The following is an 18,946-nucleotide window of genomic DNA, read 5'->3' as shown; positions in this document are numbered from 1 at the left end:
TTCAATAATTCTAATTACTTACGTAATAAGTAAAATATATTACACGTTATAATAAATAAAAAAAACCTTTTTCACAAAAAGAAATATTTTTATCATTTTAATTCCGTTTTTAAATAATAATTGACTAATTTCGTATGAGTAATATTTTTATACAAATAAATGCCAAGCACGTGCACAATAATTTTAAAATTGCTTAACTATTTTCTCAGTCCCCAAAGGGTTAACTAACGAATTGACATTTCTATAGAAAAGATTGAAAAAATAATTTTTGTGCTTATAACATAAAATATCCACAATTTTAGTATCGAACAGGAATTTTTAGACAGTTCCTACTTATTTTTGGAAAAAAATATAGATACACAAGAAAATATTTACAAAATTTTGCTTTGTCTTAAACACGTTATCATTACCTTATTTCACTTAGTTACTGATATAATAATAATATATTAATAATAATAATAATAATAGAATCACTTACATTTTGATAACGTTAACGTAATTTACAATATTAATTATTATTTTATATTCTGCGTCATCGACTTTATAAGCATTTTAACATTTTTTTGAGTAAGAAAGAGTCCTTTTTAAAAATTATTTTTACTAGCCTTTTTAAACCAAATTATGAACATAGCCTCAGAAATATTATAATTAGGTACATATTCGTATTATCTAGTAGAATTGCAATCTTATAGAATTAAATAATAATTATTACCTAAAGAACTTTCGATACAGTCATTGTCAAAATATAATTATAGTCATTGTCATATTATTTGCACACGTTTTCATTAGGTGGATGTTAGTTTTGGACACTGTTAGAAAAACTATTCTCAGGACAATCACTGAAGCCACACTTTGAAGAAGTGAGATGCGATGGATTTTGGACATTTGGTTCTTCAGTGGATGGTTCAACCTCTGGTTTTCTTATTTTCTTTTGCACTTTTACCACAATGCAAAAGATATCTGCTTCCATTCGTATCTTCAATCATTAGCGTGAACCTTTGATGTCTGGAATAATGTCTTAAACTTTTCTGTTTTCAAACCATTTTCAACATTTTCCACAATTTTCATTTGGCATAACTTTCATAACGCTTTGCAGTTAAAATTTTTGTCCAAATTTAACCCCTAGGTAGGTACGAGGAATTTACTGATATGTTTTTGCATATTTTGCCTCTTTTCCTGGCTTCAACACGTTTCCAATCAATATTCCTAAGATTTCAGATACTTCGTATAGGGACCTATCAAGTTTTTCTTTCTTTGTGACTGCATCGTTCTTTTTCATTGATTACTTCCTAACCTGCCACTTTCCACCTTCATTTAATTGTGTACTTGAAAATGATCACTAGCTGGCGGTCTATCAATTTCGGTTCCTTTGAGCTTATCATCTTCTCTCAGAATCTTCTTTCCACTATTAGAATGGGAATGGTATCCTTCTAAATAATCTTCGTTTCGTCTCAGTTTTGCAGCTATCACTGCCTGTCTCGCGATCACGAGGGCGGCGGCGTGAAGGGCCTGTGCAGGGGCGGCGCGGGCGGCGGCAGAAGGCGGGTGGCAGCGCTCAGCCCGGGGAAGCCGGCGAACCTATAGGCGGCCAGCGGCGAGGGCGGGCCTCCCAGCGCGTGCTGCGAGGCGGAGGGCGGCATCATGGCCGGGCCTGGCAGTGATCCTGGACTGCCGCCCAGGCTGATGTCGGAGTCACTGTCGGAGGGCGGGGGCGAGCTGCCGCCTCCGCTGCGACCGCCTTGCTGCTGCAGTCTGAAAAAACAGAAACAAAATTCGTTAGATACGTTGACACTTGACACCTTGAATTGTCAAATTCATAAAGCATCAATGAGAAACCACCACTTGTGAAGTAGGAAGCACCCATTCCCAAAACGACAGATCAGTTCTTGAATTTTAACTGCATCAATCCGGAACGCTGCTCCGGTTAAAGAAAACCTTATATGATACCGCATCAGTTCGTGATATCCGCCAATTAAGTAGAAATGGTAAAAGAGCTCCATTACCCAATTAAGTAATATGATAAGATTAGATTGCACCATGTTACAGCATAGCCCAGTTCTTGATGTTGAAACGTAGACGATGGTAGTACTATTTTCCCAATTTTTGTGATCAGATTTAGACTAAAAAGCAGAAATAAAACGCTCCATAAGAAACAACAACAAAAAACAAAGTAATGCAATGATTGTTTAGAAAGCAGTGGTAATTTATGTACATATAGCCTATTAAGTTCATTACTCCTATACTGGTACCAAAATTAATTAGATTTATACTAGGAAGGTTGTTACGTACGTTCCTAGTTAGTTGAGAACAAAAGGGAGTCAGAAACGAGTAACGAAATAGGTAGCTATATTGACTGGTAGGTAGCTTGATAGTAGATAATATTCCAGGCTGATCCAGCATTCCATCATGCTTGTATATTGTTGAGGGTCGCCTTGGGGCCTTCCCCTCGCTACAAATTCGATTACAATTACTTGCGGCAACCGTTCTTATGCATAATGTATGGAGCACATGTTTACTGTGCCAGTTAGTGTTAGTCTGCCGCGCCACTGCGTACCCCTTCCTGGCCCGTCGAGGGGGTAGGGAGGAACGGATTAGGGCTGTTGTTTTAGGACGAGGTTTATGCACGGCGCATTGTTTTTATAAAGAAGTGTTGCTTTTGAATAGGAAATTACATAAGTAGCTATAAAAGCTAAGTTTTCGATACGCATTTACTTACCAATATTTTCCACTGTTATGAGGAGTATAATTAACAAAAAATTATTTACTTCATGGAAAGCCACAAGATAATATGTTCGTTATAGTGGAAAACCCAAAAAATAGTACCCAAAAATTAATCTAATAAGTTTTAATTCTTTCTACGACAATCCTGATGAGTTACAAAACTCATTTTAGAATTTTTACAATTCATAAGTGGAAGGTAATAGGTAAAATTTTACATTGGTATTTTAATTTTGAAAATATAATTTTCACGTAGAATACCTACAGTACATACGTACGGAACAAAAAAAAGAAACACACAAGGATATACATATATGGATGATTACAAATACATGGAAAAGCAAGGAAAGAAAAAAATTATTACCGACTTAAACTAACTCCGAGCGAGAGATCGTACATGACGTTATCGTTCTAGTATCTTCTGTTTTCTACGTTTTCAAAGAAGACGCGTGAGAAGGAAGAGGATAAACGCCGATGACCTCCGTACGAGCTCTCTCTAGGACTAATATACTACCGACTTACGTGTATGTATATTTCCGTAAATGCTGAAGAAAAACTGAACCAAAATGCATGCAAAATTTTCACTGTTTCACAATTTCGCTTAAATAATACTATAAGTTTTTATCAGCAATACCTTTTGCATCGTTGTAAGTAGGTAATTGGTATACTTTGCAAGAAATTATCCGGAGTAAGACGGAACGCTGTTCCGGTAGGTGAGATTCATAGTCCACTGATAGATACTGTTTCTAATTTTTGTAATAACTACCACTGTAGGTAATAAGCCCAACTTACAAAGATTATGCTGTTTTCAACTCCGATACGATTTAATATTGCATGGAAGCAAATAACAACCTTATTCCAGTATTTTTCTCAACAGTTCCGGTTAGTTTTTTTTATCCAACTACTGACGTAGGCTTTCTCTTACAAATCGGTTGTTATTAAAGAATGTTCTTTACAGCTGTTTCCTCCTGTTTGCGAAATATTAACAAATATTCTTCATTCTTCTAACCCTACATATTTGTTTTAACCTCAAGCGCTGCCAGAAACGTAGATATTAAATAATTAACGCTCTGAAAATCCACGAGCAAACACCAGTGGCGCTCCTTCGTCAACACAGCCCCCCCTGCTTTAGGAAGTGGTGGCAAATTGGTGACTTTACCCCTTTCAGAGTAAAAGGCCCCCTAGGAGAAATCTGGCTGGGCCCTGAACAAGACGGGTCGCAATTTGATTTGTGACAATTGACGGAAGTGATGCGCAGAGAATGGTTATAATACAAACATAAATAGACGATGAAGATACAAGTACACATTTATTGACACTTTAGTAATGTTGAAAGCAGCAACAGATTTGTTTAGTGGAGTAGAGTCAATTAACGCGATGCCATACTTAGTAATGCAAAATCATGTGTTTTTGGTTTGAAAATTTGGTCGCCTAGAAATGTTTCAGATCCTTTAATTAAATACTGCGAGTAGAATACATCTTGGTCATTGAAATAATCGAGTATTTTTTAGATAAGTCTTTTTATAAGCCCAGAAAAAAATATTGTATAAGGCCTATGAAAACTGCTTTAAAGTTCAAAATCTCCTAATTACGAACCCATTTTCGGTTACGATTTTATTGTATAATGTGGAAAATTAAGTTATTTATAAAATGATTTAAATAAAATTAAATATTTATGCCAGAACATCCACAAAATAAAATAAAAGGCACTTTTTGGCCATTTTTTTTTCTTGCATAAATCAAAACAGGCGGATAGTGTTAAGCGGGAATTTAAACCTTATCACCATCAAGGTAAGGGTTGTTATTGATAGCGCCTCAATTTAAAATATTACACGACGTATTGCATCGCCTTAAACATATACCTACTAAGGTTAGGCGCACACGAGTGACTTTGGTCACGGCAACAATTGGGTGATTATTTGAAAATTAACACTAGTCCAAAAAAAATCTCCTGTTGGAGAAAATTTGGTTTATCAACAAAATCTATTTATCCCTCTTAGGTTTTTTTTGTACACCCAAACTTCATTCGAGCTAAATAATAAGTTTAACTGTCTGTATGGTTTACTATACAGGAAATATCATTATTTTGATAAAAAAACATAGTTGAATTAATACTAACTTAATAAATAACGTACCTCGGTACCTACCTACATTACCTACCTACCTAGGTTCTTAATATGTTGGTGTAATGCTACGTATACATACGCGAGCCGAACTGCCGAACTGAACCTCAACTTATGGGAAAGGAACAAAGGGCGCGAAACGCCGCTTGCAGTTCCTTTCCCGTAATAAGTGGCCATCCCCGTACCACAAGGAATCGTTTGAAAGAAAATAAAATTGAGTTTCCCAACATACCAGTAAACTATCAGTTCCAAATTTTATTTGAATAGGTAGGAAATGTAATTTTATAAGTCAATATCTGTCGCTGATTGCCTAAATTATTCAAGTTGTGTCAGTAATAGCCCCACAATAATGAAGTAAAAATGCTTCCCTATCCGTCCACATTCATGCGCCATTTGAATTTGAAATTTCCCACCGGACAATATGAAAGAGTAGTAAAGGATGTTGATTGAGGCGAAACAGCTCTCCAATATGGCCGGAGTGTGGTTAGCGAAGTTCCGAACCATTTAATCTCAATTGCGGCGCTTCCACCCTTTGGCGGGCCCATCATCGGGGCCTTGCTAGCAACCCTTGCCGGGCTTAATCATGACATTTCTGCAGTACCTACCCTACACGCTAACCAACCACCCCTACAACCCCGAACTAAAAGGGAATTTAATCATTATTGAATTTTTTCAGATTTATACAGTAAGTTGTTAGCGTTATTATTACGTTTATTGATTTACGTTTTTCTTTCACATGCTCAACAGTTGATAGTAGGGAGGTTTTTGGACTTGACAATTAAAACTATTCTTAAGAATAAGCTGGGTACAAAAACTAATGAATAATAAATAATACCTACACATTTTTATATAAACATGTAGTAGCTAGGTATTATTATTTCATTGTACTTCATTTATAACCAAACATTCAAAGAACTTGATAAACATTGAAATTTTATGAATTAATATGTCTTAGTAAAGCTTTCAATTTATCCAAAACGAAAAACAATAATGCAATGAAATTAAAAATGTATATACTCGTATTATAAACACAATGTACAATGACAGAGCGAGGAAGAATTTAAACAAGACCAGGTAAATTATTTGTCCACCTGGACGTCGAATTACTCTTCTTGTAAGTTCCCTGAATGAAAGCTATGGTGTATGCTAAAAAATAACTAGGGTAATGGACAACACAGATTTGAATGGATTGAACATGTCTAGAGTATGGGAATTTGTAGTTACGTCACTGACAAAATTCTAAAGATTACCTGATTTGAATCAATATTTTTACACATTTTCTCGCAGTGACCAAATAAGTACTAGGTAACACATAAATTCTCAAATAAAATTTAACAAATTCTTTAGAATACGTTAAAAACTAAAAGATTGTTTCAAGTTTAAACACAAAGATATAAACCTTTCCTCCTTATTTTCAGAGGGTCTTTAGAGACAAACCTTTCGGCATGTCATGTAGACTCGTAGTAGGTACACCTATCCACAAACTTACACTCTATTAACTTTCTCGTTGTGTTTTTACAAGCAGAAGAACACGTGTCGCGTTGAGACGAAAAAATAACAACAACAGGACGTCCCCCAACTTTTGGATGGATCTGTCAAAATACTGTCAAACTTGGAACAACATGGCGCTTAGAACTGGCGCCACAATGTGACGTTTGGTGCACTTGCTTGTAATAATGAAAAATCACAATAATTTTATAACTAGAAGAAAAAAAATTATTAAACGATATAAGACTCCATTACCTGGATATTACCTGGCATTACCAGATCTGGTCATAAGTCATTTAAGGCGATGCCATACGTAGTAATGCAAAATGATGTGTTTTTGGTTTGAAAATTTGGTCGGCTAGAAGTGTTTCAGATGCTTTAATTAAATACTGCGAGTAGAATACATCTTGGTCTTTGAAATAATCGAGTGTTTTTTAGATAAGTCTTTTTATATGCCCAGAAAAAAATAATGTATAAGGCCTGTGAAAACTGCTTTAAAGTTCAAAATCTCCTACCTTCAAACCCATTTTCTGTTATGATTTTATTGTATAATGTGGCAAATTAAGTTATTTATAAAATGATCGAAAAAAAATTAAATATTTATGCCAGAACATCCACAAAATAAAATAATAGGTATTTTTTGGCCATTTTTGTTATTTGTTTTTGGGGTATTATGCCGTGTTGCGCTAACTCCTTCTTTAGCCAACGTTTCGGACAGCATTGCAGTGTCCATCATCAGGGCAGATGTGTGATCAGGCCTGATGATGGACACTGCAATGCTGTCCGAAACGTTGGCTAAAGAAGGAGTTAGCGCAACACGGCATAATACCCCAAAAACAAATAACAAAAATACTTTTGGCTGTGAAAATCTTAAATCATTTTTTGGCCATGTTTTTTCTTGCATAAATCAAAACAGGCGGATGGTGTTAACCGGGAATTTAAACCTTATCCCCATCTACGTAAGGGATGTTATTGATAGCGGCTCAATTTAAAATATTACACGACGTAGTGCATCGTCTTAAAGCGACATTTGAATTCTGAATCTTGGTTTTACACCATGGAGGTACAGAGAGTACGCGATATTCGCATCTGAATCGCGCTTTTAAGTGCTAATGTGAAACTAGCCTAAGATAATATATATGAATATAGATATTACCAATTTAAAATCACTTTAAATTGAAGTCGACAGTATGTTACCCATTTTTTCTTGAAACAAGTCACATGTCGCTCGTTACCGTTTGAGATCACCCCATTTCCCGAATGGAAAGGTTCGCACCGACTTTTTCCATCACTTCTCATGTTACATTCACTCCTGTCCCGTTGTAGTTCATATTCAGTTTCATTTTGGACAGCGGGGTTTGCTTTCTTTACGAGTGAAGATGAATCCATTGAGATGGATTGCAGCTGAGTTTGGGCGCCATCACCCCCTAAAAATGCATTTATTTATGTTCAAGTTTTCAACTCGCTTAAAGTTTTTCTTGCTGAGGTTAACCCGTAGCTAACTGCTTTTGATGAGTTCTTAAATAGCATGCTTTTTACACACTTAGGATTTAAAGTTGATAAATAAGTATCTACCTAGTTAAATAGGTGATTAAGTACCAAGGTTATGAAATATAAATGTTTTTTTAATGACAGATTCTTTTTTGAGAAAAGTTTGATTGCATATCGTATGCAGTCGTCCTTGTTTTTATTTTAAATAAGTGTTTAGGCCTCAGACCATAGAAAAGGTATCCGGATACAGGACAGTGAAAAGTGATAAGTCATGAAAAGTGATGAAAATAAAACTTGTTATGTTAAATAACTTATTGTGAGTTAGGTTTATAGGATAGTTTTGAATCATTTTTAATGACTTTAGTATATCACTTTTCAAAGGTGTGTTGATTGTCACTGTCTTGAGTTGCCATGGAACCATATATTTGCCTCAGGATCATTGCCTTTCAAAAGACGATCATAAATTTACTTTTCGAGTGATAACCGTTAGTAAATTTGAAAAATTACGACATCCATTAAAAATTTTACCAAAAGAAATAAAAAATTTCAAATAAAGCATTATTAATCAATAAAATAATTTTAATATACTTTATCGCTTGTCTGAATCGTTCCCAAAATCAACTCCAATATTAGAAAATCAAAGCAAATCTCAGTTCTAGAGTTCATTGAATTTGAGTTACACAGAGACACACCACCGAAATTATTATTTTTAATAACTACAACAATTATTGCTGGAAATATTATAAATTAAAACATAATCATCAAGAGGTAGTCAAACAATTTTCATATGATCAAAGGTAGATATGCCCCACGTGAAATCATACACCTGTAAAGTACTAGTCAATCATTGATAATACAAATAAATAAAAAATAAAACACAACAATTTTTTTTTAAAAGCTTCTGATTTAGATATCGGATATGGGGCCCCTTCAAAAGGCACTAAATTGAAAGGTGAATTTCAGTCCTTTGTTTTAGCAAATTGACAAATAGTCAAGTGAACCCTTTCACCCCATTGTTGATATCATACCCTGGAACATGATATGCCAACCACCAGCCACTCATATAACCAGCTAACCACGCTCTGGAGAAAGGAGTTTCTGAAGAATCGGTGGCATCGAACAATGCCACTTTTAATGGAACGAAATTGGTATTCACAGACACGCAATAATGCTGATAATATGTAAAGCGTGGCTCGGGGCCAGTTAGCCAAATTGGAACAAGAGGGGTTCACTAATTTTAATGAATTGAAGCTAATATAGCAATCTCGAGAGAAATTTTGTACGACATTTGAAAGAATAGAGATTGAGAAAATTCTACAGTTTATTTTCAATATTAGTTATTTTTTAATGTTGAAAATCGACATTTACAGGACGTTCCACGATCAAGAAACGTTGGGGGTTAAAAAAAATTGTAATAAAAGTTGTCTAATGTAATCGTAGCTTTACTTTCGCTGGTCATGATGCAAGTGTTGGGAACATGGACCTAAAAAGTCCTGGACAGAGCATTAGTGTGATTTTGTATGAATAGCATTGAAGCCAAATCTATGGTGAGGGTAAATTGCCTGGCAGCAATCTTGTATGACCAACTTTTAAAATGATTTGTATATAAAGTGGTGCATTTTTATAGGTATTTGATGAGACAGGGAATGGGATGTCATTAAATTTTTTTTTTCATTTTTCATACATCTTCCCCTACATCCCGCGGCTTCGTATTGTTATCGAATAGCTCCGTCCAGGGCTTTTTAGGTTCAAGATCTATGTAACGTTATATACATTGCCTAGTAACAGCGATTATTCATTTGGAAAATGATGTAAATCAAATGTTCTAATTATCGTTTAAAAGATAAACAAATAAAACAGTGTAAATTCAAAATCAATATTATTTATAGAATAGCTGACCAAACTCGGAGAAATAACAATAATTATAAAGGTTCGTGTTTGTAAGGTCGTTTCGTAAGCCGCACAAAACTAAGAAATTCTTCATAACTTTTTATTTGGGCACAAATGAATAGAAGGCCACGAATAATCATCCCTCAAAATTTATTATATAAATTTATTAAATAAATTATTATATAATATGAAGGTAAGGTCTATATTTACCTACCACACGAAGAAAAATGACTAATATAGAATATTGCTAATTTATTAAAAATCTCCACAAATTTTTCGTAATCCAGTTAAAAATGGCCCTTTACGAACGAATTAATAGGTTTCCTAATAAACTTTTAGTAAAAAAAAACAAGTATATTATCAAGATGTTGGAATATGTGTTCATAAAAATTCTAACATTTTCGCATTTCGTCATTGTATATTATCAAAAAATATGAACTTGTTCCGATATATTAGGAATTGACTAAAAGTTTTACAGGAAACGGCCTGCAATCACGTTTTTAACAGAATTACCAATAATTTGAAGAGATTTTCAATAAATTAGCATTACTCATTTTTCCCTGTGCACTTTTTTATAACATTTTTAATAAATAAACGGCAGTTAAAAGCTATAAGTGGTACTTATTTATGGCATACGTATGTAATTTGCATACTTTTTGTATTTACAGAATATCCCACATCTGAACTCTTTTAGAGCCCATGAACAAATTGTAAAGATGAATAGTTTATTTTTTCCATCTTTGTGAATAATTTAGTATTTTTTAAGTAACTAAACAAGAGTTTGCAATTAATGTATAGCTTTGTAAAACGTCCTTTATGTGATTGAAATTAATGAGTGTTTTTATTATTTTCGTTTTCAGAAAATTGAGAGACGTTAGATTGATTTATGTGTTTATTGTTTTAGAAAATATTGGTCCAAAAATAAGATAAGGAAAGGGTATATAAGATGACTGCAAGATAGGGAAAGGGTATATAAGATGACTGCAAGATAAGGACAAGGTATATAAGATGACTGCAAGATAAGGAAAAGGTATATAAGGTGACTACAAGATAAGGAAAAGGTATATAAGATGACTGGAAGATAAGGAAAGGGTATATAAGATGACTGCAAGATAAGGAAAGGGTACACTTTCATACCATTATCGAACGCGTAACTTGATAAAGCTAATCACCCCAAAACTTCCGCATGAGAACCCGTTCGCATCAGCCTAACAATCATTGTATCAAATACAATTTGCAAGATCAAACCGATCCGAAACAAGTACCCAGCTTGTTCTTTCATCTCTGTCATCATTACAATACTGAAGGTCATAATTACATCACGATGGGACATTTCGTCAGACGTAAAACGATATCATAATTGCGTAGGGGTGGGTGGTCACGTGTCCTGAGGTGGGGGACGGGGGTGAGTATCCATTACACGAGTATTGTTTCATTCAACCCTTGGAATGAAGGACCTATCGAACTATGAATGGAAATGTGAACGAGTATTGTGATATTGATAGGTTTTGTAAAGGGTGATTATTATTCATGTCAAGATGAGAGAAAAACAATATTATACGTAGCTACATAAAATTTAGCTGCATTTCCGTTATTTTTGTTATCTTAATAATATTTTTATATATTATATATTATCTTTTTATTGGAAACAAATATTCTGATCTGGGTGATATATTTCATTTGAAAACTAATCAGTATAAATGTGTATATTCTATCACTTTTATTCTTCTAGACACAAATAGACCTATGTACCCATATAACTTCTCGGCTTCTACTATTTTGTTTTGTTGAATCTTTTAAATTCAATTATATGCGTGAGGATTCATTTTTACCATTATGTTTACATTCTTCTTTATTGTATTAATTTTTAAGTGTTTACTCTGATACAAAATGCTTGTATTTTTTTTTAAAGAAAAGCCCACTAGGGCGTGTCAAAAATAAATAAATAAATATATCACACAGGAGTCGCATTAATTTTCTGTAAAGCTGTAAGAAGTGAAAAGTGGTAGGAGATAAGGAAGTGGATGGTTGGAAAATACCTGCCTATTCAATACTGGTTATACATATAAGGTATATCATACATATCTTATTTGCTTACTCTATAGTACTATGTTTGATTTTATATATTTTATAACTACATACTTTTTATATTCTTTTTTATGTATTTATTTTACTTTAGGGAAATCAACAGTTTACAATATACTATTGTATTATGTATCTAAAAATGTATACACTTTACTACTAAAAAATATTATGCTATAATAACAAACGTTATTTATGTTCTATACTTTCATACTATTTTTATATTCTACTGTATTCTTCCATACTTCCTTATATTACTATATAGTCATTTACATTATTTTATGTTCTTAAATATTCTTTAATAATATGTTTTTTTATATTATTTTATATTCTCTCACATTCTTTATGTTAATGTATAGAAAATTGACCACCATATCACGGGCATGTGCCTAGCATGGTGGTCGAAAAATCCTCAATGCATGTAACAAACAATTCAATGAATAAAGAAACTTAAAAAAAAAATTATATGCTTACACTTCTATAGCTATTTTTTTAAAGCGAGAATAATTTTACCGGAATACGAATAAACTGACAATATTTGAAAATAGGTTAGCGAAAAGTATTGATTGTGCAATGATGGAGGACTTAGATAGCATGGGAATTGAATCCGCAACACATGGGTGGAACCCGATGCATTTGTACACTCAGCTATTATTATTAATTGATTAACCAACATTTCGATTCAAATTGATGGTTGCCTACAAGGGAAATATTGGTACCTTTCTCTACGGTGATGTAAATATGCAATATTTTAATTTATTTTACAAGACATGATCAAGAATTGAAAAAAAAAACTTTTTTTTTCTTCATAGATTTTTATGGACCAAATAGTGCCTTATGTAAGATTAACACCTTTACATAACAATATAAGCAAAATCTCAAATCACAATCACTCGTTCATATCATAAAACTACACGCGTAATCCATTCACAACATCCATTACTGCACTAACAACAACTCATGTAGGCTATGTATTTAACAAAACAAAAAGAAAAAATCCGCGCACAATAGATTGCAAAATAATTTCATCGGTCATTTTCCACACGAAAAACCGCAAAATGTATCCATTGTTCCTGGCCGTAATGAAACGTGTAGGTACTGTACTGTGTTCTGTATACTGAGACTGGTGACTGTAGTTAGGTAAGTACTGTACACTGAATGCAGTAAATCCCGGATAAAAGGCCCGAGGTGGACTGAAATGAGATTCATTTTTCATCTGTTCTGTTGAGCGCGTAATGTGGGTTTTGACAGGGATGGACTTTACCATCTTTTTATTAATCGAGTAAATTCGATTATTTTCCTTACGATAAATAAATTAATAAAACATCAATTTAATAATGTTTTATCGATTTAACATGATAATAATTTATCATGACGATACAAATATTGAATTTATCATGACGATACAATTATTGAATTTATCATGACGATACAGAGTATTGCTGATTTATAAAAAAAGTCTTCGAATTATTGGTATCCGGTTAAAAACGGGACTCTAAGTAAATTAAGTAAACTCGTAATAACATTTCAACGCTCCTGCGTTTGTCTTAATAATATATAATGACGAATTGCAACAACGTTATGATTTTTTTGAAAAAACATAGGTATTTTAATAAAGTTTATCAGGATATCAAAAAATTCATTCGTTAATGTTCTGCATTCATTGACGAATCATATCAATGCCTGCAATCCCGTTTTTCACTTCATTACGAATAATTTTAAGAGATTGTTAATAAATTAGGATTTTTTTTGATCAGTTAGTTTTCTCCGTGAGTAATTTAAAAACATTCGGATTTTTATCTACACGTCAATATGTCGTGATAATTCATAATTTAATTAATCAGAACAAATTTTGATTGTGATACCCGTTTTTAACTGGAAATAAAAATAATTTGAAGGGATTCTTAATAAAATAGCAAAAGTCATTTTTCTTCTTGAAGTTGGTTTTCGCCAAAATTTTGAAATGTTTTTTAATCATTTTTATGCTTTCCATACCGATACTTTTGCGTATTATTTATAAGTTTCAAGTTTCGTGATTTTTTTATCGGTGCAGAATTTATGGGACTAACTACCATAATATGTACTCCTCATTGCATAGAATTATAATGAAGGGTAATAATCTGGATTCTTTAGTGGACATCTTCAATTTATCACTTAATAAATTCAAAAGATTATATACTTAAAATTTCTGAGAACAAACTATCTGTTTATAGTAGGACCTATCGATGATACCAGGATTTAACTTTTTTTTTTCGTTGTTACAATAATTTGAAAGTAAAATACAGTATTATGTAATTTCACGTATCTGCAATCTACATAACAAAACCAAAAATATTTTAATATTTATTTTATACTGGAGATTAATCCTCCATTTACAGTAAAAGATATCATATTTAAATTCTCAACACTTGGGAAGATAGAATACAAAAAAATGTTGATAATTAAAATAGTAATTAAAAATATCTACTGTTTCAGAATTATAACTCAAAAGCACCATTCCTCTTGTCATGCTAGCTGTGCTAGAACATCTGTTCTGCAGTGTGGTATCTTGAACAAATCATGGTTGCAACAAGCGACGAAAAGTATCACCGAAAATACATCTAAATCGTTGTAAAAAAAGTTTTTATAGCCATATTAATTATTTAATCATTGTACTGTTTATAATTAAAATTATAAATATCCAGTTATTGTTACAATTTGGTCCTGCTTATTGGAAAAGGGAGGGGGCTATTTTACTTGATATAGGTCTGTTTGTAATACGGGATAAATGAGTTCATCTATTTGGGATATGACTGCATGAGAAAAATGTGCGGATATAATACGGAATACGGGCTTTATTTAAAAGCATGGTTTCAGTTAAGCTATTTTAAATTCGAGGGAAATGGAAAACAAATCACATCATAAGGGAAAGGATTTGAAATCACCCAAAAAACGATTATTCGAGAAATAAAATTTTATCCGTGATATCTGAAGCAGAGTGAAGTCAAATGACCAATATTAAAGTGTGAGACGACGATATTCAAACGCTTTTTGACCATTAGCCAGAAACTTTCCCACTTTCCTCTTTCCTAGTTTTTCCCCTCCCTACTACCTTCAGCCTCGCCAGAGTCTCACTAACTCCAGACGTTTGGGAGCAGTTGGGACTCTTGTGCGGTATTCATATAAAAAGGTACTAACATGAAATATAGCTTGGAAAATCATTTTACTTTGTTTCCATAGCTGACCCACTATTTCAGAATGGTAGATACAGTCAGTATAGCTGTGGTGAAAGAGCTCAATTCAAAATCAAAGAGTTACTTGAAACAGCTTCAGCCTTGTTTGTTGATGTGGTGTAAATATCCAGGTACTTCCCAAGCTTCCTCCTTCCTAACTCATTCCTCTCCTCACTCCCTTCAGTACCATAATACACCCTAATTGGAGATGTCACAGTCTTGCTGACTCCGGACATTCCGGATGCTGTAGTAGATTCTGTACTCTACTAGGTACGGTGCCTATTCAAATTTAAAAAAAAAATGGAACACACTGTTACATCAAAGGAACACATTTTCACTAATTTCGCTACCACTGTTTTGAAAATTCATCTTTCCTTTCTCTCATATTTATATTTTACAAACTTTGGATGTGTAACTGGATTTGGCAATGGCCAATCTACGGAAAAAAACAATTGTATTTTCGAAATACAAATCAAAATGGATTAACTTTAACAACACAAAACAAACTGCAACAAAATTCACGTCTGACTAAATGATAATAACTTCATGGCAGAGAATGATATTTGATACTAAAATTGTACAATGCCTCGCATCATTATTCTCAAATTATGCTACAAAGGTAATTCGTTTAAAACTACCCTACGAGTAAATGGTAAATTGGATAAATATGCAGGGCATTATCTTAGCTGGTATCGGGTTACTAGTTCCCCGTTCGAGTCCCAGAAGCGGGAATATTGGGATATTAGTGATGCTAGCTCTATTGTTATCTGAATATTATTATGATGTAAGCTTTGGTTATTGAAGGAGCATCCTCGTGTCCGTCATGTCTGAATTTATGATTCGTTGTTTTTATTAAAGCTATTTTAGACGTATAATAGGGATGTGGAAATGCATTCCTCTTATTGTTAAATAATAAAAAAATTAAGTTTTCTAATTAATTAGGAATCATGATAAATGGCATCCTATTGTTATTATGAATAATCGACGAAATGGTATTCCACAAGGATCACATTTCGGTCCTTGACAATAAATTATACAGGGTGTCCGGAGGTAAAGTGCGCTAACTTCGGGAGGTATCTACATGATGGTAGAAGTAAAAAAAAAATCCCATACTAAACTATTTTTCCATAGAAGAATTTTTTTTTCCCCTACAAACAATTCAACTTTTTTCACCTAAAAACTACCTAAAACGTTGGAATTTCGAAGTTATTTTTCTTTTCTACGTCTAAAATCGTGTAAAATCACCCCCCGAATTTAGAGCACTTTACCCGCGGACACTTTGTATGATTTTCATCATCACAACAAATTTCTAGATGTAGTCTACAATAGAAGTTTCGCCTTGGTGTACCATCACCATTGCAAATCAAGCCTTGGTGGTCTAAATAGCATTACTTACATTAATTTTCCCTGTTTTTCCCCATTCTTTCACATAATCTCATCTACCTTGCAACAGTTTTCTCAGGGCAGTTGGGACTCATCCAGTATCCAATCTCATTTAGAAAAAGAGATTAAAAACAATTGAAATGATTTAAATCTGTTACAGAAATACTAAACTTGGCGTTATAAGATTAACTTTTCCACAAAATGATAACAAAATATCATCGTAAATAATAGTAAAAGAGTAAAAATTAAAAATAAAAATTAATTAATAAACGGTGGACAGCCCTACTATTAAAAATTATGTTGTAGGTATTAATAAATGATGACATAAGGCATTTATAAAATAGATAGATATAACCGAGGGTCGAGAGATATATGAAATTCGATAGCCTGCAAATTGTAAACGCGGTCTGCAATGTCTGCATTATAATGAAAAATACATTAAAAATGTTTATTGAAATAACACATGCGCATTGTCCAATTTAAGCATGCACTGACTTCAAGGAATGTGGAGTATTTTGGTTCTTTACATTATTTTACGATTCAACATAAAGTACAGGGTTTTCCAATAAGAGATGTTATTTTGAATAGCTTTCTATTTCGGTAGATGTTACTTTTGAAGCTGTCATTTTTTGACATTTGACAAGTAGAAACTACGTCATTTATAAAAATGGAACGATACACGGTTCAACAATGCGTTGAAATTATTAAAATTCACTTGAGTGAATCAAATGCAAATCATTTTGAGTGATGAGGCCCATTTCCACCTCGGTGGCTTCGTCAACAAGCAAAATTGTCGCATCTGGGGCTCGGAAAACCCAAGAATTATTGTTGAAAAGCCTCCTTATCCTCAACGTGTGACTGTTTGGTGCGGTTTATGGTCCGGCGGAGTCATTGGACCTTACTTTTTCGAAAATGAGGCTGGAGCAATAGTTACGGTGAATGGATCGCTATCGAGAGATGATTAATGATTTTTTATGGCCGGAATTAGATGGTATTGATTTGGACAACGTTTACTTTCAACAAAACGGCGCTACGTGCCACACAAGCAATGAAACTATTGATATTTTACGATTGAATATCAAAAAAACACCTCTTATTGGAAAACCCTGTACTACCTACTGGAATAAAAAAGTTCTTTGCACGTCGCCGACATCTTGTTTAATTCGTATCTTAATGTCCTTTTTTCCATTAAACTCACAGGTTGCGAGGATAGTAAGTTATCTTTTGAGGGTCTCTTTAAGGAAAGGAAGTTCTAGAAAGTAAAAATGTTTGAGGTTTGTATATGAATCTAGGTCTCAGTGTGTCCAGGAGTGACGGAGATATGAATACATCCCTATATATCCCTCTCACTGCGGCGCAAGGCGATGGGTCTAGAGACCAGTTGGAGAGGTCGAAAGGTTTCTCCAAACCAGCCTCTCCCGATCTGGCACGTCACGCAACTGGAGGGCAGGAGCATCCTGAACGCACGAGTGGTAGATCATTTTAGTGTCGCCCTGGTAAAGGACCACCGTACAGAATACAAGCGTTTCTTTAAATGGCTTTAGTCGTGTATGTGACCAGATCTGAATAGCAAGGTACTTACCCTCACACTATCTCCAGTTGGAACTCTTGTGCGGTACCTACTCACAAAAAATATTATAAAATCGCCAAATAAATTGCATAACCAGTGTTGAGTGGGGATTCCAATATTTTCATAATAAAAATCGTACGTAAATCGATGAAGCTACATACACATTAAAACATAGTGTCAAAAATAACAGAGATGTGCTTTATTTCAAATAAATCCATTTCAAATGGAAATGCAAAATGCAAAATGGGTATTTTCCATTTTGCATTTTAAATGCTTTTCTAAAATCCATTTTGCATTTTGCATTTTAAATGCTTTTCTCAATGCATTTTCCATTTTAAATGCTTTTTTGCAACATTCTTCTTACTATCTCCACTCATCTTTTTTTCATAAGCCCCAAATATCAGTCTGTCCTCAACCTCGCTATGAGAGATAATTTCCATTTGTCAAGTTGCTCCCTGGTAGGAGCCCTGGCAATTGAGTGATACGATTACAAAAAATACTGATTCAAATACTGAACATGGGGCCATGGCGCTGTAATATTAAATGTTACATAGCAGTTTCTATGTTTTTACGTTGGCAACATTAGTCCCGCGCAAATTTTTTGTGGTTTCATAATCTGTAGTCGTGGTCTTTTTGGATTTACCATCATGTAATATGTTTGTTCTACATTGATGTCCATTATTAAATGACAAAATTGTTTAAAAATTCTATAATTATTTTAATTGTTTGACCTGAGAAACCATTTTGCATTTTCAATGCATTTTGAAAATAGGTATTTTGCATTTGAAATGCTTTTCTAAAAACCATTTTGCATTTTCAAATGGAAAAGTTTTGACCCATTTCCATTTTGCATTTCAAATGGTTTTGGGTACCCATTTTGCACATCTCTGAAAAATAAGAACTGTAATACGCAGAAATTGAGGAGCGTGTTCACAAAGAGCTATCTACCATCTACCCAAACCGCTTACAGTTATATAAAACATAAACTT

General features: G+C 33.5%; 1 protein-coding gene across 1 annotated transcript in view; it reads right to left on the bottom strand.

Moving 5' to 3' along the window:
• Positions 1 to 1,484: 1,484 nt before the first annotated feature.
• LOC149419798 (protein sine oculis-like) overlaps positions 1,485 to 18,946 on the bottom strand; it is a 198,260-nt gene continuing 180,798 nt past the window's right edge. The window contains exon 3 of the mRNA XM_089637543.1: positions 1,485 to 1,752. Coding sequence (XP_089493669.1) covers positions 1,485 to 1,752 — 268 coding nt within the window. The remainder of the gene's footprint in view (positions 1,753 to 18,946) is intronic.

The sequence above is a fragment of the Hesperophylax consimilis genome, chromosome 11, assembly GCF_061612785.1.
Source record: "Hesperophylax consimilis isolate HC1 chromosome 11, BYU_Hcon_1.0, whole genome shotgun sequence".
Lineage (NCBI taxonomy): Eukaryota > Metazoa > Arthropoda > Insecta > Trichoptera > Limnephilidae > Hesperophylax > Hesperophylax consimilis.
Note: the sequence above shows the minus strand (reverse complement) of the source record. Positions and strands in the feature narration are given on the sequence as shown.